The 25,000-nt window shown below is 42.1% G+C and overlaps 1 protein-coding gene and 1 long non-coding RNA gene across 4 annotated transcripts in view; one reads left to right on the top strand and one right to left on the bottom strand.

The window, feature by feature from the left end:
- Positions 1-647: 647 nt before the first annotated feature.
- LOC125311836 lies at positions 648-1,187 on the bottom strand. Its single transcript, XR_007196532.1, has 3 exons — positions 1,155-1,187; positions 1,022-1,075; positions 648-930 (listed from the first exon to the last, which is right to left on the bottom strand). It is a non-coding gene; the product is annotated as an uncharacterized LOC125311836 (long non-coding RNA).
- Positions 1,188-2,808: 1,621 nt separating this feature from the next.
- ide (insulin-degrading enzyme) overlaps positions 2,809-25,000 on the top strand; it is a 32,469-nt gene continuing 10,277 nt past the window's right edge. The window contains exons 1-15 of one of the 3 annotated variants that reach the window (XM_048269300.1): positions 2,809-2,942; positions 4,217-4,401; positions 9,760-9,967; positions 13,416-13,585; positions 14,479-14,601; positions 15,843-15,955; positions 16,131-16,293; positions 16,563-16,655; positions 16,776-16,867; positions 18,466-18,546; positions 19,457-19,560; positions 22,075-22,177; positions 22,901-23,023; positions 23,361-23,443; positions 24,239-24,383. In XM_048269300.1, coding sequence (XP_048125257.1) covers positions 2,857-2,942; positions 4,217-4,401; positions 9,760-9,967; positions 13,416-13,585; positions 14,479-14,601; positions 15,843-15,955; positions 16,131-16,293; positions 16,563-16,655; positions 16,776-16,867; positions 18,466-18,546; positions 19,457-19,560; positions 22,075-22,177; positions 22,901-23,023; positions 23,361-23,443; positions 24,239-24,383 — 1,872 coding nt within the window. In that variant the 5' untranslated portion in view covers positions 2,809-2,856. The remainder of the gene's footprint in view (positions 2,943-4,216; positions 4,402-9,759; positions 9,968-13,415; positions 13,586-14,478; positions 14,602-15,842; positions 15,956-16,130; positions 16,294-16,562; positions 16,656-16,775; positions 16,868-18,465; positions 18,547-19,456; positions 19,561-22,074; positions 22,178-22,900; positions 23,024-23,360; positions 23,444-24,238; positions 24,384-25,000) is intronic. The other 2 variants (XM_048269302.1, XM_048269301.1) reach the window with 2 other exon arrangements.

Below are 25,000 nucleotides of genomic sequence, written 5' to 3' on the forward strand. Positions count from 1 at the left end.
ACATAAACATACACACACACACACATAAACACATACACACTACACACACACACACACACACACACACACACACGCCAAGATAGGCACAGGTACTACAAAGAGTGATCACTGCAAATAGTGAGGTGCGTTACCACTACAAATACTGTGTGAAGTACACGAAGAGGAGGACTCAGATCCGGGCTGACCTGCCCCCATGGAACAGCTGCAACACTCTGTTTCTCTGGAGGGGAGAAGGGAAGATATGGTTGCTATTGGCAATAACTGGCTGGGTCAAGAAAGCTAGATGTTAGCATTACTACCAACACACATTACCGCAGCAAAATACTGGGGCAGCCAATACCACACCTGTTGCCCGACACACCACGGACGGAGGGCAAATAAATGAAACCAATGCGCTATGTTTAGGCCAAATCAATCGGACAAACAAAACAAAATAAAGAAAACAAAATGAGGCAAGAGCTACAATTACTTAAATCTACAGGAGGCAAAGCAGCAGTGGCAATCTTTCTAAAGGAGTAAACAAACACAGTTAAAATCCATTGTTTATGGTAAATACAGCCTAAACCAATACAGATACAATACAACACGGTTTCCTTTTTACCTCTAGGAATACAGCACTCAACATGAATGGAAATGGGACTCCTGGTATCTCTCCAGTACGCAAACCTACATAAAATCACACACAAGCATAGCTCACATACAACATAATAAAAGGTTATTGGCTAGTTAAATCACAAGGACTTACAGCGAAACATGACACATTATAGTAGATCCAGTTACTGTAAACTGGCATATAAACATACATATGTACACATGCACACACACATATTACATGGCAAACCTTACTGAGATATACAGCCAATGTTACCTTAACGCATCTCCCAATAGAAAGTGCAACCTGCGCGTACACGGCGTCTTTTCAGTCAAGACCTACGTTAAAGACAATGCTGTGAATGTGCGTGAAGGCATTTACAAAAGGACCATACAGTTCAATCATCTACGGTGTAGTGCTTGTAAATACCTTCGGTAGATCAACAAAACACTACCCGGAAGCGTCTGGTACACAGCCAAATACCTGTTGTCAAACAGTTGCACTTTAAAAACAGCTGGCTAAAATAACATGTTTGCAGTGAAAAAGGAGCATTGGCACATACCTTTCATAGGTGACAGCACAGCGAACACAGTGTCTAATGAGTACATAGCCACCTGCAAGCTAACTGGAGGGCGTGACCGATAGGAGAGGAGCTACGGTGAGAACAGGAGGACAAACTTGGTACAGCAGTTAGTCTGCCGGTTACATTTGCCTCCAGGGGTCATGTTAACCAATTCCATATGCACACATGTGCATAAACAGAACAAACACACACATACATTCACAGTAATCATACGTATGACACATACACACACAGTAGATATATGTATGCATACAATCATGTTTTGGTACTTGTTGTCTAGCAGATACCAGTGAGAATTGAGTGTGCATAATGCAATTCAGTGAGACAGTTAGAATCATATATGCCTTTCACCTTTTGTTTTTAGCCAGCAGCCAGACCAGCAGATACCCTGACTTTGCTGAATTAGTGAAACTAAGCAGGAACAAAGTAGGAAATGAACACAATTTGACAAGCGTGACTTATTTTGTGGAAAAAATGTGCCGGACTGGGCGGCGGTCATATTTTGTACCGCTCTGCGGTACATCTAGTTCAATACGTTGTGGTGTTCAAAAACTGACCACTGAGATGATTTTTTTTAAAGTGCAGAGTGCCACAAAGCATAACATGTGTGGACTTAAATGTAAAAACAAATAACAGGTAACATACATAATAAAAAATGTTTTTTTTTTTAGCATAAATAAGCTTTTATGTAAATAAGAAAGGAGATTGTTAAAAATGCATTCAACTGCTCAAAAAGTATAGCATTTCTAAAGTGCTTCAGTCTTTTGGGGACTTGTCTTCAGTGTCTTCAGTGTCTTCATCTGTGTGTGTGTGTGTGTGTGTGTGTGTGTGTGTGTGTGTGTGTGTGTGTCAGGCTTGTGCAAAATTCCAGAATTGAATTGAAACAGGCTCTTAAATTCCAATTCAATTCTTGAATTTCACTTGCATTTCAATTGAGGTAGCAAACAGGAAGCGAATTGCAATTTGATAAGATATGTTATGCTGCATCCCAGCAAAGATTCTGGAACTCTGCTCTTCAAGTCTGTCTCAAAAAGGAGGACAAATACGTGTCCTGCTTGATGTTGCGCAGGACGCAGGACAGGGCATTGAAAATCAAGACTGTCCTCCCTAAAGCAGGACGTCTGGCCACCCTAGTTACAGTTGGTTGCAGGCCTACATTTTCTCTTCCTTCTCCTTTAATTGGGTCAATGGTAGACAAGGGTCACTTCGATTTGATGCTGCGTCCCCTTGCAAGTCAGAAGTCGATAGTTCTGTGTTGCTTTTACGAGACTTCTGATCAATGAAATTGCATCAGCTTGGGAAGAAAGTTGGGTGCCCACAGGAAACTATGTAAATATTTGTTTGACTAGGCTCATTAATGTAGATAGAACAAAGACGGTTAGAAATGCCATTATTAGTTGCTGTAGAAAGTCAAACAATAGTAAAAAAGTAAAAATAGACTGACAGGTAACTGCTTTAAGTTTACTGTGTGCGCAGTTGTTTTACTGGGCTGTATTTTGTCCCGAGTCTCCGATCTGAAATCCCGACTTCAATGATCGTTCCATTGCACATCAGTTAATTTTTTGCAGTTTTTCTCGAGTTTTTCGAGTTACGAGTACAATGGAACGCAGCATGATTGGTCATGCCTGCCTCGTCATGGCGATGTCAGCCGCATTCGCTTTTTGTTATCGAGGTCTGTAGAATGCTGCAATGTGTTAGCCGGCCGGCCCAGTTGACGAGAATCCCACGCATTTTAAGCTCCTGTCGACATTTCACCCACGGTTTTAGGTAAGTAAGAAAGTGATTTACTTAACAACGACAGCGCAATTTATGTATGAAGTGTTTGGTCACGATCAAACACCGTTTATGAACATGGGTTTATTTGAAAGGTAACGTTACCCAACAGTAGCAGGCCTAGAAGGTAGTGCTAGCTAACGCAACGTTAACATTAAGTTAGCAAATGGAAAAACCAGGGCAGTTTGTCCATAGAAGAGCCAGCTAGGTTTATGAAACGTATTCGTAGCACTGCGTTCTACAGATGTACATTCTTTATATTGTATGTATATTTTATATAAATGTTGCTGCTGTATTTACGTCCAGTAACGTTAGCTACCTTGCTAACATGTTCAGCTCAGCTCAGCGCTAACGGGACTTGGGTAAATCTAATGCTAACTGGTGAGCGCAGGATTGGGGGTATTGACATACAGTGTTACCTAAGGTTAGCTCTGGCTACCAAGCATGCTACCAGGTCGTCCCGTTGTCGAAGGCATTGCACTCTTGATATTTTATTTTAATGTGAGTGACGAAGTAACTCGCTGCTACTTGGCCTCAACAGTATTTTAACTGATAGCTGCTAGGCCATGATGGTGCTAAATCAACTCTAATGTCAGGTTCACTGTCTGTGCAAGACAAGCTAACGTTTCAAATCACAACGAAAGGGTTTTCAGAAACAGTGCAGTAACGTTATTTCAAACCATTGTACGGCAACATTATCAGAAACTTAAATTATAAAATTACGTTGTCCTTCAATTCCTATCATTGAGTAACGTTATCTTGATGGTGTCACAATTATATTGACTCCCCGCTAGGCCCATGCGAACAGGAAGAATGCGAAAAGTTAAGCCCGTATCGTCAGATAAGTAGACGTGGGCAGACAGGTGATGCCTCCTCATCGGTGATTATGCTAAGCAGCAGTGCTTTTGTCACCTTTTTAGCTTTTATTTGTACATGAAAATGCCTACGATTTGTAGAGATTACCACTGCTCTCAAACGCCAGGCTGTAACGTTTAGTTTGGTCATCATGATGTATTATTCCTAACCTAAATAATCTAAGCTAATAAATTAGACCTCCTCTGTGATGGTTCCAGTCGCTGCAAAATATTGCGTCCAGCTCTCCAGATACGCATTCCATCCAGCGTGTGACTCTTGGAGAACAACTCGAGTGCATGGCTACACTACCATTATAAATTGTGCCTGACATAATCATGTGATCAAATAAAATATGCAGCTTGGATCCTGTGTGGGGGCTCTAGTTGACTCCCTTTCCTTCTTTTTCACTGCAGCTCTTTGTCGTCCCAGGCCCTCAGCATGACAGACCCGGCCGTGAAGAGGGTTGCGAGCGAAATCATCAAATCGCCAGAGGACAAGCGGGTCTACAGGGGCCTTGAGTTTACGAATGGCCTGAAAGCTGTGCTCATCAGCGATCCCACCACAGACAAGTCCTCTGCAGCACTCGATGTCCACATAGGTGGGTAAATCCTGTCTAGCCTCTCTTTTCATACAATGGCTATATATATTAACATTACATTTGGTCTAAGCATTTTTAACCAAAGCGACTTAAAACATGGTAAACAGTTTAAAGCTTTTAAAAACAATTTCTACAACAATTGTAGAACAATTTAAAACTATTTAAATTGGATAGATAGATAGATATAGATAGATAGATAGATAGATGCATGCTTATTTAATTAAAAAATCCTCACTACATACCCAGTGCCCATGATTCTCTACTACAGGGGAATTGACAAGTAGAGTAGAGTTGCACAATTAATCAATTGTTAATGGATATTGCAATTTAAGCTAATGCATTTAGCTAATCTCAAAGGCTGCAATTAATTAATCTGACCCTCGCCAGATGAATTTCGTTCCGCTTTGCTCCGCCTAGCTTCACTCACATCCATCTGGGACCTCTTCCATTGAGAGTGATTTCTGCAACCGACTTTATGGTTCAGCCAATCAGGACGCAGGGCGGGAGTTTCGTAGATTTGACGTAGTGGAGAAGCGACCGTGAGACTTATCAGCATCACGGGTTGGCTTCGATGTGAGTGGTTGAAGTAGCACGTCAATAGATGACGGACAAGTGGCTTATTCACTCATATGCAAGCATTTTTTGATTAGGCCCAGCCTTCTGAAACACCAATCCAATGGATCGGTTTCAGATGGATGAGTGGAGCTAGGCGGAGCGAAATTCATCTGGCGAGGGTCAGGTTAGCAATTAATTGTTCCAGGAGTGCTGTCTTTCTCATGCATTAGGCACTAGTGCCGAACTTGAAGTGAAATTTGGATTACTGAACTTAAACTCTACTTTCAAAAAATATATTGCACATCCAATCACAATATCTGTCAGAAAAGACACAATTAGATATTTTCCTCAACTTGTGCAGCCCTATTGGCATTTTCTGGTTTTTCCTACTAAAACATTTAGGCTAGTTGTTCCTCTTCCATCAGCAGTACTGTGTTTATTAAATAAGACACTTAACCATGCCAGAATTGGACCCAACTGTTGTTTACCACCCAGTCTTCCTATTTTAACCCTACACGAATCAGCACTTTGCTGTCTTCTGTGGAATGTAAGCAGTAGTATTGCATTGTTGGAAAACAGAAAAACAGACCTGGCATGACAGTTCTATTTAACACCGCTTTTTAAATAGTTGTACCCTAGGGCTAAATCGATTCATCGAGTTACTCGAATAACTCGATTACAAAAATTACTCAAGGCAAAAAGCCTGCCTCGAAGCCTCGTTAAATTCCTATGACGCGCACTATACGCGCAGGGATCTGATTGTTCCACACGGACAGTTGTTCAGGAAGCACACCACTAGCGCGTGAATCGTGATGCATTCTGAATTTAGCTGGCGCGATTGCGAAGTCAAGATGTCCATAAATGGCAGAGAATGTCTAAAGTAAAGTTTTGGGATCATTACATACTCATAAAGGTAAAGAACAAGCATCTGAACCAAAAACATCCACTCCATGCTGTTTCACCAAGCGTCAATAAAAGTAGGCTATCTATCTATCTACGTAGCCTATAGCCTACATTGATGTTGGCTGATTTTAATCACAAACTGTATTTGTAGCGATGTCGTGATATAATCAATGTTTAGCTTTGATGTTTTTAAGTAGTAAACTTATTCACGTTCAATTGCAAGACAGTATGCCTAAAAAAGAACCCCTTCTTATACACATGCATGCACCCTCATCTTTCCTCACGCACAGCATGCGTGTACACACACACACACAGGTTGCTAGGTTACCGTAGCATATAGGCTCACCCCAGAAATGATTTTTTAGTAGCCTAATGGTAAAATTATTTGTTAGTAGCCTAATGGTAGGCTGTTTTTTAATAATGGTAAAATTATTTGTTAGTAGCCTAATGCCAAATGCTGCAGGTGTAGAAATCTATATAAAACAGATATTTCCTTTGATGTCAGATCTAGATTATTTAATTGTTGGCACTGGCACTTATAAACACTAAATGGGTAAATTGCAATAAATGGGCTTAGTTTTGGAGCCAAATGTTGGAGTTGGAATAAATACCTCTGTGCCAATTGCTTGATCATTTTACAGCAATGTCCTTTTTGTTATGCATTATTTGTTTTGGTTGTTTAAAAATGCAAATAAAAATGATTAATCGATTACAAAAAGAATCGATAGCTGCAGCCCTATTGTACCCTTAGACAAACACACACATACACACACACACACACACACGCAGAGCAGACTTCTTTCCGATTAGTTACTCAACCTCTTCACTTCTAAATAATTCAGGTATTCTCTTTGAAAGGTTTCTTTTAGATGGTGACATGACATATTAAATGGTTATACTTGTAGCCAGAATAGAAACCCAACATGCACTATGCGGATAAACCGATGAAGATACAAGCATGTCATTTTTTCTTTATATAGTTTATATGCAAAGCACTTTAATGGACATATGTAGGGCTTTTAAAAGGGATACTGGCAGTGACCCATTCAGTCCAAATGTATTTCACACACTGGGAACAGCAGACTGTGGCTATGGAAGTGTGACCCAATTATTATCTGTTATCTTTGGTCAGAGCTAAGCCTCTTAGAAGAAACCAGTCTTTCTTTCTGCTGTAGCGTAATGGTCGCAGGTTGCTATGATATTGCTTAGGCCTCGTCTGTCATCATAAAGTTAGCACTCCTGTGGAGTTTACACTATGATCTGTTGCTGTGTAGCTCATAAAGTCATGTAACCTACGTCAGCTGCCCCACATATTGGAACTAAGTCACTTGCAACAACAGTGGAAGAAAATTGGAATGTCCTTCTAAAAAGCATAATTTATTACATATTTGCCAAGTATAACTGTGAATATAATATACTTCTCTGAGCATGTAGCTTCAATTGCAAAATCAGGTTTATCCTTTACAACATTAGGAAGATTAGGAAGACCTTATCTGACAAATTCCACACAACTTCTTGTTCAGGCCATGTTCATCTCCAAGATGGACTATTGTAATTCACTATAAACTGGCTTACCTGCTTTTGTAATAAGATCGTTAGAGCTAAATCAGAATGCTGCAGCACGCCTGGTCTTCAATCAGCCAAAGAGGACACATGTAACTCCTCTCCTAGTTACTCTCCATTGGCTCCCTATACTAGCCAGAATTAAATTTAAATCTCTCACTTTCCCCTGTAGGACACTGACTGAATCTGCTCCCTGTTATTTTAATTCAATGAGATGTACATCTGCCCACTGTGTTCTTCTGATGAGCGTCTGTTGTGTCGACCAGTCTCAAACGCTATGTCAAATTCAAAACTCTTTTCCTCAGTGGTTCCATGTTGGTGGAATGAGTTGCCCAGTGCTCTCCGTTCCTGTGATATTTTTGGGTTCTTTTAAGAGGGGTCTAAAGGCATCTGTTCAATATGCACTTAGTTCATTAAGCACTTCTTATATGTTATGGTTTGTATAGTATTGTTTATTTTCATTAGGCTGTTGGTTTGACATTGTTTATTATTGATATTCTCCTTAATGTAGTCTTACCATGCTATTGTTATTGTTATTATATTGTTGATTGAATGGACATTATTAGAGATGCACCGATAGATTGGCTGGTGACCGGAATTGGCAGATTTTCACGTGATTGGCCATGACCGGCGACCGGCCGGGCAGTCTGAGACATGCCGATTTTATGCCCCAGCTGAACCACAAGCACAGCTGAACGGAGATAACCGATTGCGACATTAAAAATAATCAAAGTTTAGCGATCATAGGCTACATGACATGTATAAGATGTCAACAAGCAGCGACATACAGTAGCCCTAGTAGTTCTACTCCACTTAAAAAAAATACTCAAACTATTTACTGCACGTAGACTAGGGCTATGCCTTAATACCCTAGTCTTGCAGATTGAGAAGTGGATGTCGTAAAAAGTGAACAAACGATAGCCTATTAGAACGTTAAAGTTGCTTTTGACATAGTAGACTACAATGAAGAAAACTGATGCTCTGAATACTGAATCAGCTGTCTCTGAAAATGTCTATAGCCTAATTGATGCATTTCACCGGAATTTGGATTTAAGTTTTTCACCGCAAAACAGACGTGCGCTGTTTTCATATGGTGGAGCACCTAATCGCTATTAGCACTTCTCCCCAGTGTTTGCGTGATAGCCTACTCCCACTTTTCCCTCGCCCTCCCATAAATTCATCAATGCATATGAAAATATGTTCAATGGAAGCATGTTCAAATGTATCATGAAAATTGTTCTTATATCTTTAGTTGGATATTGGATGTGAGAAGAAAAAAAAATGGGTGTTCCATAAATGCATTTATATTAGTAGTCTGAAATTAATGTCCCACACTGGGAAGCATTATAGTTTGATACTGCAGCTGAAGTTAGACTTGAAGAAGAAACAGCCATTCCATTATTGATAAGTTTATTAAATGTCTATGTTTCATTTACCGGTTCCATTTCTTTAACAGCCATTTCATTATTGATAAGTTGATCACATTTCTATATTAACATGTTCTATTAAAGAAAAGATAGAAAATAACTATTTGTGTGTGTGTGGTGTAAAATGGTAAGAAGAAATTAAATCGGAATCGGTTAAAATCGGAATCGGCAGGTCAAACTCTATGAAAAATCGGAATCGGCCCAAAAAATTGCAATCGGTGCATCTATAGACATTATTGTTTATTATTGCTATTTTCCTGCATTTTTATTGCTTATGTCGTTAGGCTATTGATTGAATTGACATTGTTGTTAATCATTGCTTTTCTCCTTAAAGGTGCTCTAAGTGATGCCACACGTTTTTTAGGCTAAAACATTTAATGTCACTTATTGCAAGCATCACCTAACCAACCGCTAGCTGTCTGTGTCCTGAATACACTGTAAAAAAACACAATCTCTGTGGGTAGCCCAGACTGCAGAAACGACCATAAAAACAACCTGGGCAAACCTAGCCCATAAAAACATAACAAACTGTTCCAGCAAATCACAGACGAGACGCGCGTTTAGGAGAGTTTCAATTGCACAGGAGCAGCACAGGAGGGAGGTAGAGGAAGTAGCGAGCTAGCTCTCTGTTTTGTTTGAAAGTCAGATGTGACGTTACCCAGCATCGCTTAGAGCACCTTTAATGTAGTCTGACCAACATTTTAAATTGTTCCCTGTTAAAAGTATTATATTGTTTTGTATTTGTATGTCGCTTTGGACAAAAGTGTCTGCCAAATCCCATAACCATATAACTTATGTAACTATAACGTATCTCCAATCAAAATCAGCATGTCAATGAAGCTTGATAATCAGAGTATGGCTCTTCATACAGTATTTACCCACAATGCACCTCTGCCTCTGTCTGGTTCAGGTTCCCTGTCGGACCCCTCCAACATTTCTGGCCTGGCTCACTTCTGTGAGCACATGCTCTTCCTGGGCACTAAGAAGTACCCCAAGGAGAATGAGTATAGCCAGTTCCTCAGCGAGCATGCAGGCAGCTCCAATGCCTTCACCAGCGGAGAACACACCAACTACTACTTTGATGTATCTCATGAACACCTAGAGGGGGCGCTAGACAGGTGAGTGCAGTGGTCATTCCCTGCCTACGACATTTTCTTTTGTAACCTTTTAGTTGTGTTCATAGTTTTGTGTCATCATATTACATATAGACTTTGAGATTCTAATGGTAGAGTGTAATAAACTTCAATACGATGGCTTGCTTTAGTGACTGATTCCTAGGGTTTCAACATGTCGTTCGACGTATTAGGTTCGTAGTGTAGATTCTGACCTCAGTTTGCCAAGTCGGTCTTGGCAAGTTGAGGTTGTACAGCAACAAACTTTGTTCTAATTTGGGAGAGTCCTGGTGAAGGTGTAGGCCCTCACACAAGACTGGTTTCAAGGTGTGTGGTTTATGAAGGAGCACTGCAGTAGGAACACCCACGTGAATGTCATCTGAACCGCCTGCTCAGCTGTGCTGAGTCAGAGAAACACCTGTCATGCTGCAGGTTTTTTTACCTGGTTGGTTCGTGCCATTGTGTGTGTATATACACACCCCAAGGTGTGAGGCTTAATGTGCAGGGCCATCTGGAAGGCATACTGGGCTCTTGGGTTGGGGTTGGATTGCATTTTTATCCCCTTGACCATTTAGGGTGGGTTTGTCCTTTTCATTAGAACATGTGGTCAAGCTCAGGTGTCCTGTGGATGACCTTGGGGTCACATGTACGACCTTGGAGAGTATTGTGTGACTGGCCCATTAACAGGGCAGAGTATTCCTCCTGTGTCCAGGATGCTTAACACGTTTGCAATTTAACTTCTGAACATATTCTATAAAATATTTGTCTTACAGAATAATAGTAGTAATTTTGTAATGCTCAGTGCTAATTATGGTATTTTTCTGCTATTTCATGAAAAGCTCCTGAATATGATTAGTTTCAGGTTGGGTAGGTGGGGTCTCTGATGCCACTGCATTATGTAGTGGGTAGTTTGTGACCAGCTGTCAGTAACAAGAGAAAGGGTTTCTTTACAGGGACATTCAAACCCAACCCCCCTAACGTTACATGAATGCAAATTAAATGCTTGCTGTAGGTTTCAGAACGTCTACAGAGTGCAGAAATGTGAAGTGTAATGAAATGGATCTACCTGTTGCCTGTAATGAAGTTTTTGTAGGGACAGTGTAGGCTGCAGCACATTTGGTGAACATTTATTTGACTGATCTCAGGGCTGTGGCACACACACACACACACACACACACACACACACACACACACACACACACACGCACAAACAATAGAACTCACATGACTGGATTATGTCAGACTGGTTCCCTGGCACTTGCTCTCTGAAGTAAATGAGCAAATAAATATTATTTTCTTTATATACCCAGATAACCTGTGGTATGTATAGCTAGCATGATTGCCGTACATAATAGGTTTTAGGTGATCGATTACAGTGTTTCCCACAGAATTGGATTCAATTTGTGGCGGTAGCTGACTTGTACAACAGGAGGGGGTGGTATTAAGATCGTCTTGGTAGTGTATAGGTCTAATTGAGTGCCTGTCACTTTAAGACGTTTGTGATTAACACAGTTAAAAGGCTGCTGATGTGTGGATGCAATTCATAACGTTTTCTACATAGTTAAAATAAAGGTTCGTACTTCTCCTTGGGACAAGCACTTTTCCATTTACACTTTTCCATTTACATCAGGATTTTGCAAACATTCAGTGTCTGAGTCAATAAAATGAGCCCTTCAACGAAATTGACAAGCAGCTGTAAGTAGGCTAAGCATGCTAAATTCGACATCCAAACAGTATTGATTGCATAACTTAATTTAGTTTAGTCTCTTCAATGTAGAGGTCTGCGCGGGACTGATTTCAGTCCTGCGCCCGCCCACTCCCGCAATATTCTGTCCCGCTCCCGCATTAATGTGTCATTTTTAGTCCCGCTCCCGCCCGCATCTGTAACATGATGTCCTGCTCCCGCCCGCTAAAGCCTGCATGCAGGAGGGATAGCCTATTCAGCTTTTCTTTCTGTCTCACGAAAGGAGCACACACATCTGAGAAAGACTCCAGATGTCAGTTTCTTGGTTCTGAATGTAGGCTAACAACTGAAGTAGGCCTAGCCTGGTGCCCTCTTCCTGTCATGCTTTCGATTTCGAGTTTTGACAGTGAGCAGCAGGAACAAATTGAACCCACGTAAATGACAATAATATAGGCTATAGGCCTGCTATCCATCAGTTATGCTTAAACCCCGTTATTTAATGCTGCCTAACAGAACATCCAGCTGAACTATAATTATGAACACTACTTTTAATCATTTCCATATTTAATTTTACGCACATATTTAATTTGCGGGAGTGCAGTGAATCATCGGTTTGTCCCGCACCCGCGAACGCACCTCTCTCATCCCGCCCGCTCCCGCAAAGAGCTTTCAAAAGTGGTCCTGCGCCGCACTCTTTTGCGTCGGGTCCCGCGGGTCTACTGTGGGAGTGCAGACCTCTACTTCAATGTAGCCTACTATGTTGTGATAAGACCTTAGCAGAGTTAACTTCAATGCAGCAGTTTTGAATAAATTTGCGCAGCTTGGTCACGATGCTAAGCGGATTTAAAAGCAATTTAGCCAGACGTCTTCTATGCAATGCTTCTATGTGGCAACAACAATCCTTCAACAATCGTGAATAGCCTACTTTGTTAACTGCACATGCAGAGGAGGGGCAGCGGGCTACGAGAGAGAGCGGGGCGGGGCAAGGAAAGGCTGCGTGCGTAAAAAGCGCAGCTCAATGGCAATGCAAGGATTTGATCTTGTATTTAATTTAAAATAAATTAAATTAAATTAAACATAGAATATTAATCTGTGGCGGCCGATTTTGATTTCATGGCGCCCCGCCACAGATTAGTCAATGTATGGGAAACACTGGATTAAACTGAAAAGCAGGTTTTGTTTGTGGTTGTGTTTGACGTACATTGTGGTACAAATTACTTTCCCATCAAGTTCTTTCATTTCTATTCTTATTTACATGGCAATTGAAACATGCAAATAGCTTTTTGCATACAGATGTTATTAAACATGTCATGCCCAGGGTTTTATAGCTTTGACTTCACTCCCACAGTCCGTATCCCGCAGAGCATGACTAACTCACAAAAGGAAAATGGAGCACAGAGCTATTTTCTTACATCAAAAACATACAAAAAAAAAAAAAAAAAAAAAACGAAATGGAGCTTTTAGTGTTCTTTGTATCACCCTGTGTGTTCTATCAAGGTTAGCAGCAGTGACTAGTGCAAGGCCTCAATGTGCCATTTTACATGCTAATGCATGCTCTTCTTTTATGTGGTTGTCTCTGTGTTGTCTCAGTGCTGCCGTTTTTGTCTATGTTGTGTCTCTGGGTCTCAAATATGGTCAGCTGCTGTGTGTGTGTCTGTGTCTATCCCCCTCCCCCCATCAGTTTCTTGATTAAGTTGACGTGGTATGTGTTTATGTGTGCGTGTGCCTTGGTGTGTGTACGTTTGTGTGTGTGTCTGTCTGTCTGTGCAGGTTTGCACAGTTCTTCCTGTGCCCTCTGTTCGACGAGAGCTGCAAGGACCGGGAGGTGAACGCCGTGGACTCCGAGCATGAGAAGAACCTGATGAACGATGCCTGGAGGCTCTTCCAGCTGGAGAAAGCCACGGGGAACCCCAGTCACCCCTTCAGCAAGTTCGGAACTGGTAAGAGCAACGCATTGCCAGAGGGCAAGTTAAGGTCTGGTGAGAGCAACACATTGCCAGAGGGCAAGTTCAGATCTGGTGAGAGCAACACATTGGTGGAGGACACTGAGGCACAAGTGGCTACAGAGTCTATACCATGTGCGGGTCCGAGTACCTACTGAGACCCAGGTTCAAATCTGACCTGCGGTCATTTCCTGATCCCATTCCATTACATCTCTCGATTCCTGGCGATCTTCACTATCCTGTCTAAATAAAGGCAAAAATATAAATATATAAAAAGAGAAATACTTTGCCCATGTTAAATTAAGAAATATTTGTGCAGAACCTCACACACATTTGTGAGTAATGCTTTTTAAAGAAACATTTTAATAGCTGCTGCTTTTTCAGGCTCCTTAAGGTGATTATTTAGGATGTGTTTTTTTGCATGAGGTGAATCACTGAATATTTGTATCTTACCCAGATGTAAATCTCCCCCAATATATTTGCATTAAGGCTATTCTGAAGCACTTTAATGCCAATAATTGAATTTGGGTGTAGTCAATGCGTCTCAACTGGATCCGTTTTGTCTTGGAGCTGAATAGCCACTGGGGGGCAGAATTGAGTCATGTGAAGCTTTACAAGGCAAATAGAGATGTCAGACGCCTGTGGGTCAAGTGTCGTTCAGCAATGGTTGATCTTCTATGACGGGAATACCTGTGGGTTTTCAGCCTTTACCATTACTGTGCCTTCTCTTACTCTTCTGATCAGAGATAAGTATACAGTAGATTTTTTTTACCGTTAACAATTCTGAATGAACGATAAACCCAATAGACATGGCTATTTTATCCTTGAAGGCAGACGAGGGAGTGTGTGACCTGACCGTAGCCAGCTAACACTTTTTGAATTATTTTTAGGGAACAAGCTGACCCTGGAGACAAGACCCTCTAAAGATGGAATCGATGTCCGCCAGGAGCTGTTGAAATTCCACTCCACCTACTACTCCTCCAACCTCATGGGGCTATGTGTGCTAGGCAGAGGTGAGCTGTGTGTGTGTTGGGCTCAGATGAGCACTGTCTGTCTGTGAGTGTGTGTGTGTGCGTGTGCGTGCTTAGGCTTGGCTGAGGCGCAGTGTGTGTGTGTGCTAGGCAGAGATGAGCGCTGTGTTTGTGCTTGGCTGAGGTGTGTGTATGTGTTTGTTTGTTTGTGTGTTGGGCAGAGGGAGGTGAGCACTTTGTGTGTTTTAGAGGCTTGGATAGAGGCTTGTATATCAAAGATAAAGTGTGGTGAAACTAAACATACAATGATATTCCATCTTCAATTCTCAAATTATAATATTTAATATTCATTGATAAACTGTCTCCGGTGATCAAATGTCTTCTGTGGTTTCAACTGACCCCCTGGTGATATGAGTAATAAACTGAAATACAATGCATGCTTCAAGTAGGACATCCGTCACTTAGATTCGTAGTGAAAGAGTTTTTGAACCCAAAAAGAGGAATATAAAGATTTCCAAATACATATTTAAAAAAAAAAGCTTTGCCATGTTTAAAATATTCTTGTATCATGTGTTCATGTATACCTGTTGGCTCATCTTCTCTCATATTAAGGGGCATCGTAGGATCATGTGTCTCCAGTTGAAATGAGTGCAATGTCTGTGTTGGCGAGGGCAAGGTTTGTGACTGTGTTGATTGGTCGCAGACCTTGTCACTCATCACTCACGTAGTCTACCGAGCATCATTGTCTGTCCCCAGGCCAGTGTTTGGGCCATGAAAGCATTGTACATTGTCATCATAGTAAATGTTGCTGCCAAAGTGACTCTTTGTGTCATTGTGTGGTATGCCTCTGGGCCTGAGCAGCTGAAATGTATCTTTATTTAATGCAATTATTTAATCCTACTGAGATCAAATCTCCATTTCAAGAGAGAGCTAGAGAGTGGACAGTGGGCGAAATGGTGGGGAGGAGGCTAGAAATGCATGTAACCAATTGTAAGGTCAATTGTTACGTTTTCAGTTATATAACTTCATAGGCATCAGCTCTCCAAGTTCACTAGCTGGGCTCTACTGATCAGAAAAAGTTTGTTGCCACTTTTAATTCCTATTAACAGTGTAGGAAAAGGGCTTATGGCAAAGGACAAATTACATTATGTATGCACACAAAACTCAGGAGAATTAGCATTAGGAAGGATTATGTTCAGCGCTGTTGGTGTTTATCATGTCAGGAACAGAAAATGACTAATTTCCTGCGGTTTTCTTAAGGCACTTTCATTTGTGCCCTATAGAATCTCTGGATGATCTCACATCCATGGTAGTCAAGCTGTTTGCAGAGGTGGAGAATAAGTCTGTGCCTATCCCAGAGTTCCCTGAGCACCCCTTCCAACAGGAGCACCTTAGGGTGAGCCCACTGTCACACCACACACACACATACATACACACGCGTCTCTTTAGGTTGTGTTAACAGTACAGCAGTAATGAAAGTGACGACTATTTTCCTCTGTCTGTGTGTGTGTGTGTGTGTGTGTGTGTGTGTGTGTGTGTGTCTCTCTCTCTCTCTCTCTCCCTCCCTCCAGCAATTTTATAAAGTTGTCCCCATAAAGGATATTAGGAACCTTTACGTCACTTTCCCCATCCCTGACTTGCAAAAGTATTACAAGTCCAACCCTGGCCACTACCTTGGTCACCTCATCGGCCATGAAGGTCCTGGCAGCTTGCTGTCTGAGCTGAAGGCTAAAGGTGAGCAATGGTTTTTCAAACATGTGGATGTTACTGAAAGTGTTTGTTCATTCAGATGCAATTTGTACAATTTACTCAACCAGATAGTTTGATACTCAACCGGATTAGCATACAACATTGCAAGGGGCTTTTTTTCACTCTGAATCAGAACTAAACAGTTGTGTTATTAAAGAGCTCCTGCTCTTGCTTCAAGCCATATTATGAGTCTGTCTCTGAAACTGGATTTGCGTTACGATGAGCACTGTCGCTAATGTCCTCTGTGGTTCCAGGCTGGGTCAACACGTTAGTTGGAGGCCAGAAGGAAGGCGCGAAAGGCTTCATGTTTTTCATTATAAACGTGGACCTTACTGAAGAAGGACTTTGTGAGTGTTCCCCTCAGATCTTTGTATATTTTTGAGCCTTTCATTTCTGTCTACTTGTGGGCGAAAGTGTTTTTATCACACTACCATTGATCTTGGTGTGTTCCTGTGCCTTGTTAACAGTACATGTTGAGGACATCATCTTCCACATGTTCCAGTATATTCAGAAGCTTCGCACTGAGGGACCCCAGGAGTGGGTGTTCCAGGAATGTAAGGTGAGTGGTGCGGTCTGCATCTGAATCATACTGCAGCAGCCTACTGTTGCCGCTGGGACTTTATGGGGGTGAGGTTCCCCACCATGGTTTAAACCTAGTTCTAGACTAGGGGTGAACGATTTTGGAAAAAAATCGAATTGCGATTTTTCTCACCAATATTGCGATTGCAATGCGATATGCGATTATTTTTAAGCTCTTTATCTTCTGTCTTATTCAACAAAGACGAGCAATATATTATTCTATAGTATGGCCAACACAAAATTAGATAAGTTAAACATAAACTGTTCTTTCTTGCAGCCCAGGCTTATGTTATGATGGCATTAGGTCATTGAATAAGATTGATGAATGAAATTTTTTATTTAACTATTTTAATCACATTAGTAGACTTATATTTGTTGAACTTCCAGCCTTGTAAACATTTAATGATTCTGATTTGTTTCTATTTTGTTTCTATTTCATGTAGATATGACCTTCTTTCGTTAGTTAACAAATAGGTCTACATGTAGTGGCACTGACACGGCTTCTCCTTGTCCTGTGCTCTCCATACACGCACGCACACACACACACACACACACACAGACCCGCTCCTCTCCTCTGTAGGCTACTTGCATTGAATCGGAACAAACTACTGTAGATTGTTGTAAGCTAAATAAATGCGGCCGAATGACCGTTCGCTCGGTGTTAACTAAAGGTTAGCATCATCAACACCGCATGCTAATACGCATGCATGCAAATTAACTAGTTTGTTCATATCACAACAAAGCCAATCGCGGAGACAAAACTCTTTAAACAGGCAAAGTTATCAGCAGTTAGCATGTATGTAGCCTAGAGCCTTAGCTGGTAAGCTAATGTTAGAACAGCTGGGTTTTTGGTGGTTAGCTGTGTCAACTACTTGCGGATAACATTATGCATCAATTCATTACCTGTGAGATGAAATGTTTGTGCCGCCAACCCCCTTGGATATCGCAAATGCCCCCACTGTCACTGTACTCCAGTAAACAAAGTCCCCAGTGCACAGGTGAATGGCTGCTGTGCAGCCTAAACAGTCGTGGAGTTTTAATTGTCAGCTGGACAAGTGAACAAAGTTACCAGAAAGAGTAGCAGCACAGGGGAATTATGAACTAGAACCAGGGACATGGCAGGTTCGAGCAAAAGGTAATGAAGAGGTTTATTTTTAACCAAAGTAGCTCTACTGATCAGACCTTTCTTGACGCTGTTAGCTGGTCCTCTTGTTTACGTTTTTTGCTTCTTCAGTGGTCGGTGAGAAGAGTCGGTGGCACGTCGGCAAGCGCAAGTATAAATGCGTTATGGTGACGTCACATATTACAAATCGCAGCCTTTGCGGTTTGAAAATCGTGTTTCATCATATCGCGATATTATCGCAAATGCAATAAATCGTTCAGCCCTATTCTAGACTAAAGCAAGAACTGCAGTGGAAACGTCCAGTGAAATAAATGGTTTTAGTCTAGGACCAGGTTTAATCCATGTATGGGGAAACAGTCCAATAGTGTCTATAATCGCAAGTGAGATCTTTAGGGCTTTTTATACCTGGTCCTCTTTGCTTATGTTTTTCTTTTTTGTCTTTCTCCTCCCTGCAGGATCTAAACAATGTTGCCTTTCGATTCAAGGACAAGGAGCGTCCTCGGGGCTACACGTCTAAAGTGGCCGGCTTGTTGCACGTAAGTACAACCGTCACGGTCTCCGTGGCGATCTGGAAAGGTTGTAGCCATGGTTACAAGCGAGGCTCAGATCATCCGATCGCTGTCGTCACCCGGCCTCTGTAATTGAAGCTTTGCGGTAGTGAGGGGGCAGTGTTGTGGGGGGGCGTGTGACGGGTCATGCACCCTCTCGAGATGAGACTTTCACCACACGAGACGTGAGGCTATCATGGCAGTAGAGCGGCCAGTGACATCCACACTCGGAGGCTGGACACTGAAGTGCCTCATCAGTGTTGGCGATGATGCTTCACTTCTAGTCCACACTAGTTACCCTAATTGCTTGATACCATAGACAGTGTTCTATATATACAGTCTATGCTTGATACCATATGGTGCAAATGCAGTGTTGGATGGATGTTTCTGGATTTGAGAAGGTGAATAGTAGTCACTTGTTCCCCCCATTGATTAGAATAGTGAGGTGAGCACTCAACAAAGGATATGAAGTAGTTGCATTTTGTGGTAGTAGCATAAATGTTGAGTTGACTACATAAAATGAAAATTATTCTAGATTCATACTGTCCTCTCTTGTGCATACATATTCTGCTTTTACCATTAAATTATAGTTTTAGATCATGCAGACTTGATGACCCTTGGCTGTGAATACCTCCATCACATCAGTGTAGTGGGCATGATGAGGTGCTGATAATGAGTCTCTCTCTCTCTCTCTCTTTCTCCTTTCTCTCTCTCTCTCTCTCTCTTTCTTTCTTTCTTTCTTTCTTTCTTTCTTTCTTTCTTTCTTTCTTTCTTTCTTTCTTTCTTTCTTTCTTTCTTTCTTTCTTTCTTTCTTTCTTTCTTTCTTTCTTTCTTTCTTTCTTTCTTTCTTTCTTTCTTTCTTTCTTTCTTTCTTTCTCTCTTTCCTTCTCATCTCCAGTACTACCCGCTGGAGGAGATCCTGGCGGCGGAATACCTGTTGGAGGACTTCAGGCCTGATCTGATCCAGATGGTGTTGGATAAACTCCTGCCAGAGAATGTCAGGTGGGTGCAGGACTGTAGGCCATCCATTACAGATGAGAATAGTATGATCATGATCAAGAAACTTTTTTTTTTTCAGCTGAATGTACCTATGTGAATAGCACATCTTTTTTTTTGGTTGCACACATCTGATGTACTTGATCTTTTTTTAGGCCTTCAATTTCTGAGTTTTTTTTTCTTCTTTTTTTTCCCTCAACTGCCCTCGTTCCTTGTGTAACATTTAGAGGCACATTTCTCAGCTGAATGGGCTCTAAGTGGCAAGATTTTAAAATGCTTTTTTTACCCTTTTCTCTCCATCACTGTCGGGCGGAGAACTCTGATGGTGCCTCAGATTAGATCCACTTTGCACTGACCCCAAAACTTGAGGTTGTCCTCTCTCTTGGACAAGTCTGAGGAGAAAGTTTGTATCAAATTGTCTTGTACACACAAGGTGTCCTTCTTATTCTGGGCCATTTTGCAGGATGTTGTTAGTCTGTGTCTTGAAATAGGCCTGAGTTGGGAATTGGAAACCTAGTGGCCCAGTACGAATTGTTTTAGAGAGCCAACTATATTTGATTTTTTAAAACCCTTTATTCACTTCAGCTTTTCAGGAATGTTAGAGGGGAAGGTGGGCAGGTTCAATTTCCTTTGCAACATCAAAGGAGATGTGTACTTTCTTTGATGCTTCGTATTTTTTCCTTCATCTTGTTTGGTTCATTGCCCTCGCCTGCTTTTCATCTCGCCACAAAATGTAGCGGAATCTACAAACATCCTAACAGGCTTCTTGCCATTGCGAAAAAAAACATCATGCTATAGTGTCCTTTTTCAAAAAGTCAGCCTTGCTATCCTAGCAGGCTTCTTGCCTGACTGTTGTCATGGCTGCCAACATTGTCTGGTGGGGTCCAGGCTCATGAAAAAGAAGCCTGGTCCAGTGAGGACTGGCTGTGAGCTCACGTCTGTACCGCAGACTTGGCCTTTAGCCTTGTTGCACAGATGTGCAGATGCTTCTGTAGGAGAGGTGTGTGTGTGTGTGTGTGTGTGTGTGAAAATAATCCAGGACTGGACTTAATCACTCATAAGTATAAGTGTGTATATATATACTCTTTTGATCCCGTGAGGGGAAATTTGGTCTCTGCATTTACCGTGCCTACTGGTCGGGGTTCGAACCGGCAACCCTCCGGTTACAAGTCCGAAGCGCGAAGGCTGCCCCGTAAGAAATGATATACCAGTGTCCACATGCAGAGCCGTCATGTAGGTGCAGGACAGTAAAAACAAGTTAATATGGGGAGTGGGGGGACTCTCTATTAGCCATTTTTATTTTATTTTTATGTTATTTTATTGGTTTATTTGATGGGGACCATGCATGTTTTATGAACATCGTAGAAAAGACACCATGTAAATACGCCAGACGGCATTGTTTGGATCTGTGCGGTCGGTCGTCCGTAGAGAAGTGAGGCTGGGCCAGTGTCGGAGAACCACAGCAGGGTGTCTGTGCGCTAGCTGGGCCACAGCAGTGTCTGACAGCAGATACAAAGGCAGCTCCGCTCTGCACATAATCCCCCATTGGAAACCCAGCAGGGCCAATCCAAAACGCAAGGGGGAGTTGGGACACTCGTATGGCTTTAGCAGTCTTTGCAGTGAAATTGGATCGGCTTTATTGCCTTGGCCTGCATACAGTTGTCATGAAAATAACACAGTAAAATTCCATTTGCTGGGGAGAAGAGCGGAGTGTTCCTTGACATACAATGACGTAATAGCAGTCACCTGTCCCTCCTCCTTTTTGTTACAATGCAGTAGATATGTAGTGCAAGTGTGTGGAGTTGCGTGTGCAAAGTCACACACATCCTTATATCCTTATTATGGCCCATGACTTTGCATATGGGTGTTTTGTATTTATTTGTTGACTCCGGTTATATCTAAAAACGCTAGCGGACTCAGTCTAAGTCGTCAAAGAAATGTACCTCTGTATGCGCCAGAATCAGTTAAGGTTTTGCATGTCTGAATTAAGACAATATCTAGTGTTTTGAAATGAACAAACCTAATGATGACCTTTGCATTTACATTCATTCAACAGATGTTTCTATTGAAAACAGCATTCCACCAAGCATAGATGTATATTTTAGAGATGATTTGCTTCCTGGATGTCAGACATATGACTTTGTCTTTAGCAGCTCAGACACACTGTCGGGCTTCTTTGGCCTTGTGGGTTTAATTTGCCCTGTGACATTGACTCCTTCATGGTCACTGATGCCGCTCGCCCAGAATAGCAAGCCGAGTTGTTCTGGGAGTTGTCCATCGATCACGGGAGCACGATGGCCAAGGTGTGCCTCTAATCCTAGCGCATCGATCTGGCCGTGCCCCTCCCCACCACCAGTCCAGGAACCTCAGAGCAACTCCCATAATGCACCGGGTCCCAGGCAGGGGAAGGCACAACAGCCAGTTAAAGCACTGCAATTAAATATGTGTGTGCGTGAGGGTGTGTGTGACCTCAAAAGATGGACCGAGTCAGTAATCACGTCATCCTTTTTCTCCCTGCAGAGTTGCGGTGGTCTCAAAGTCGTTTGAAGGACAGACCGATAAGACTGAGGAATGGTACGGTACTCAGTACAAGCAGGAGGCCATCTCTGAAGAGGTCATTAAGGTAAAAGATGCTTGGAGCGAAACCTTAATTAGCTTCTTGGTCCTGAACCATTTTTTTCTCTAAATAGAACTGTGTGGTGATTACTGCCAAGTCCAAACCTTCATTAGTGTTACTTGAGCTTAATATTGGCTGATTGAAACAGCTTGACAACAAGTGAGGGGGGGGGAATACCTGTGCTGCTTCTTGACATGGCCACACACAGCTACCGTATTTCACGTGCCAAGCAATTTTCTATGGTTATACCTTTAATCTAGGCTCAAAGCCAGCCATTCTTTAAAGAGAGTGCATGTCATTCTCTCTCCATTTCAATTTTGTGTGAGGCGAAATATAACGTGATCACTCCCTCATCGTCTCCTAAGCCAAGGTGACTTTGAGGCGGGTGAAGTAAGCAGTGAGAGAGGGAAGCAGGGGCGTGCTGACACCCCTGAGGTGACTGACTCCCCTCCCGAGTTTATTTGATGTGTGTGTGTGTGTGTGTGTGTGTGTGTGTGTTGATGAGTCATACAAGAGAAGAGAGAGCTAGGTGACCTTACGTACGGTCTCTGATCCTCCCTCTCTCTCTCTCTTTTTCTCTTTCTCTTTTTTCCTCTTTCTTACCTTCATTCTTTCTCTCTCTCTCTCTCTCTCTCTCTCTCTCTCTCTCTCTCTCTCTCTCTCTCTCTCTCTCTCTCTCTCTCTCTCTCTCTCTCTCTCTCTCTCTCTCTCTCTCTCGTGTCCTTAAAGAAATGGGCGGGCGCTGACTTCAACGGCAAGTTCAAGCTCCCCATGAAGAATGAGTTCATCCCCACCAACTTTGAGATCTACCCCCTGGAGAAAGATGCACCCTCCACGCCCACATTAATAAAGGTACAGCGCCTCCTCTGCCCTGGCTGTTTGATGATGGCTTTGTCAGGTCCATGACCCATGAGGCAGCTAAGTGTAGTTCTCTCTTGGAAGTGTGCGTGCTTTTAGGTGTATTGATAAAAAGATGGTGTCTCTAGCAATTTCTCGCCCGCGGTGCTGTTGAAACCGTTTGCTGACAAGCTCGTTCTCCAGAGCCCGGGGACTTTGTAGTTCTGGTGAAGAATTGAAAGAGATGGGAGAATAAAGTGAACGTAGCAAGTGATCGAAGCAAGCGAGCCATGTTGACGCAGAATAGTAAAAACGAATCGTGATTTGTTCTCTCTTTCTCTTCCTCCACCAGGACACGGCGATGAGTAAAGTATGGTTCAAGCAGGACGATAAGTTCTTCCTGCCCAAGGCCTGTCTAAACTTTGAGTTCTTCAGGTAGGTCGCCAAGCAGCTTTAAGTATCCTGGTCTCTTCGGAGACGAGACAGCCTCTTCTTTTCCCTCATGTTAGACCCAATCCAATCAAATGTCACCCAGTGTTACAATTTAGTTGCTACAGGCCATGTCTAGCACAGAGTTTGTAGAGGAATGATAAATGTATTCAAATGCTGCATTCAAAGCTAAAATCTTGGGTCTGTGATTCCAAAAGCGCTAAAACTCATTCTCCCTTTCTGAGTGGCAACACAGTAATATGCCATTTTTTTTTTTTTTTCTCCTTGGCTGAAAATGTTTCTTTTTGTCTGCATGGAGGGCACCTTGTTTACTAATGGCTTAATGTGATGAGGGTTTTTCTGCTTTGTTGGACTTCTACTTTTCTGCTCAACTGAGCGTGCTCAATCTGTTGCCTAATCTCCACTCTGCGGAGCCTTTCTCCGTTGGTTCTCGGTGTGTGCTTTGTGTTAGGTTTATTATTTCGTTTTTGGGTTATAGCAACACTCACAATAGATGCATGAGCATGACTGAAGCCAAGGCAAACAACAAATAATCAAAATAGTCAACTGTGTGTGAATCTGTTGAAATTGTGTGTGAATTATGTCTTGTTTTTGTTCAGCTATCTTGTTTACAATAAAAACTTTTATTTGTTTGCCCCCTTCTCTCCGCACTAATCGACTTTCTCGTTTTGTCTTCAATTGTGTTGCAAAAACATCAGCAACACCCTGTTCCCCTTTGAAATCCTCTGTGTGTGTGTGAGCGTGTGTTTGCGGGTTCACAGCTACTGTTCTTTCCCACAGCCCGTTTGCATATGTGGACCCCTTGCATTGTAACATGGCCTATTTGTACCTGGAGCTCCTGAAGGACTCCCTCAACGAGTATGCATATGCAGCCGAGCTCGCTGGCTTGAACTATGACCTGCAAAATACCATCTATGGCATGTATGTAAGTATCCAACAACAACGGCCGCCCGTCACTCTTAACTCCTCTAGCCAATCTTCATCCTACGTGCTCCAATAGCACCCTCCCACTTCTCCCCTTGAGTTGACCTTCTCAGGCCACTCCCCCTGTAGAAAGGCCTAGAGCCTAGACCCTCCATTTTCTCCCTCTTCCACCTTTCTCCCCCTCTCATCACATGAGGATAAGGCCGGTCAGTCCCTGGGAGGTGACTTGAGAGCGTGCCTTATATCAAGTTTTATCACGTATCTGTTAATGGTCAGACACGACCCTCTGGGCAGGCTGTCTCAATGGAAGAGCTGAAGGCATATATATATATATATATATATATATATATATATATATATATATATATATATATATATATATATATATATATATATATATATATATATATATATATATATATATATATATATATATATATATATATATATATATATATATATATATATGCAGTATATATACCCTTTAGTGGACGAGCTCCACTAAAAGTGTGTGGAAATGGATCAGTTAAAGGCGCTGTTACTCGTAGACGTCGTAGTAGAAACGATATCCACCCATCAACTCTGATTTCTTTTTTTTGTTGCCGGGCAGAAAAGCTG

The sequence above is a fragment of the Alosa alosa genome, chromosome 18 (genome assembly GCF_017589495.1).
Source record: "Alosa alosa isolate M-15738 ecotype Scorff River chromosome 18, AALO_Geno_1.1, whole genome shotgun sequence".
Classification (NCBI taxonomy): domain Eukaryota; kingdom Metazoa; phylum Chordata; class Actinopteri; order Clupeiformes; family Clupeidae; genus Alosa; species Alosa alosa.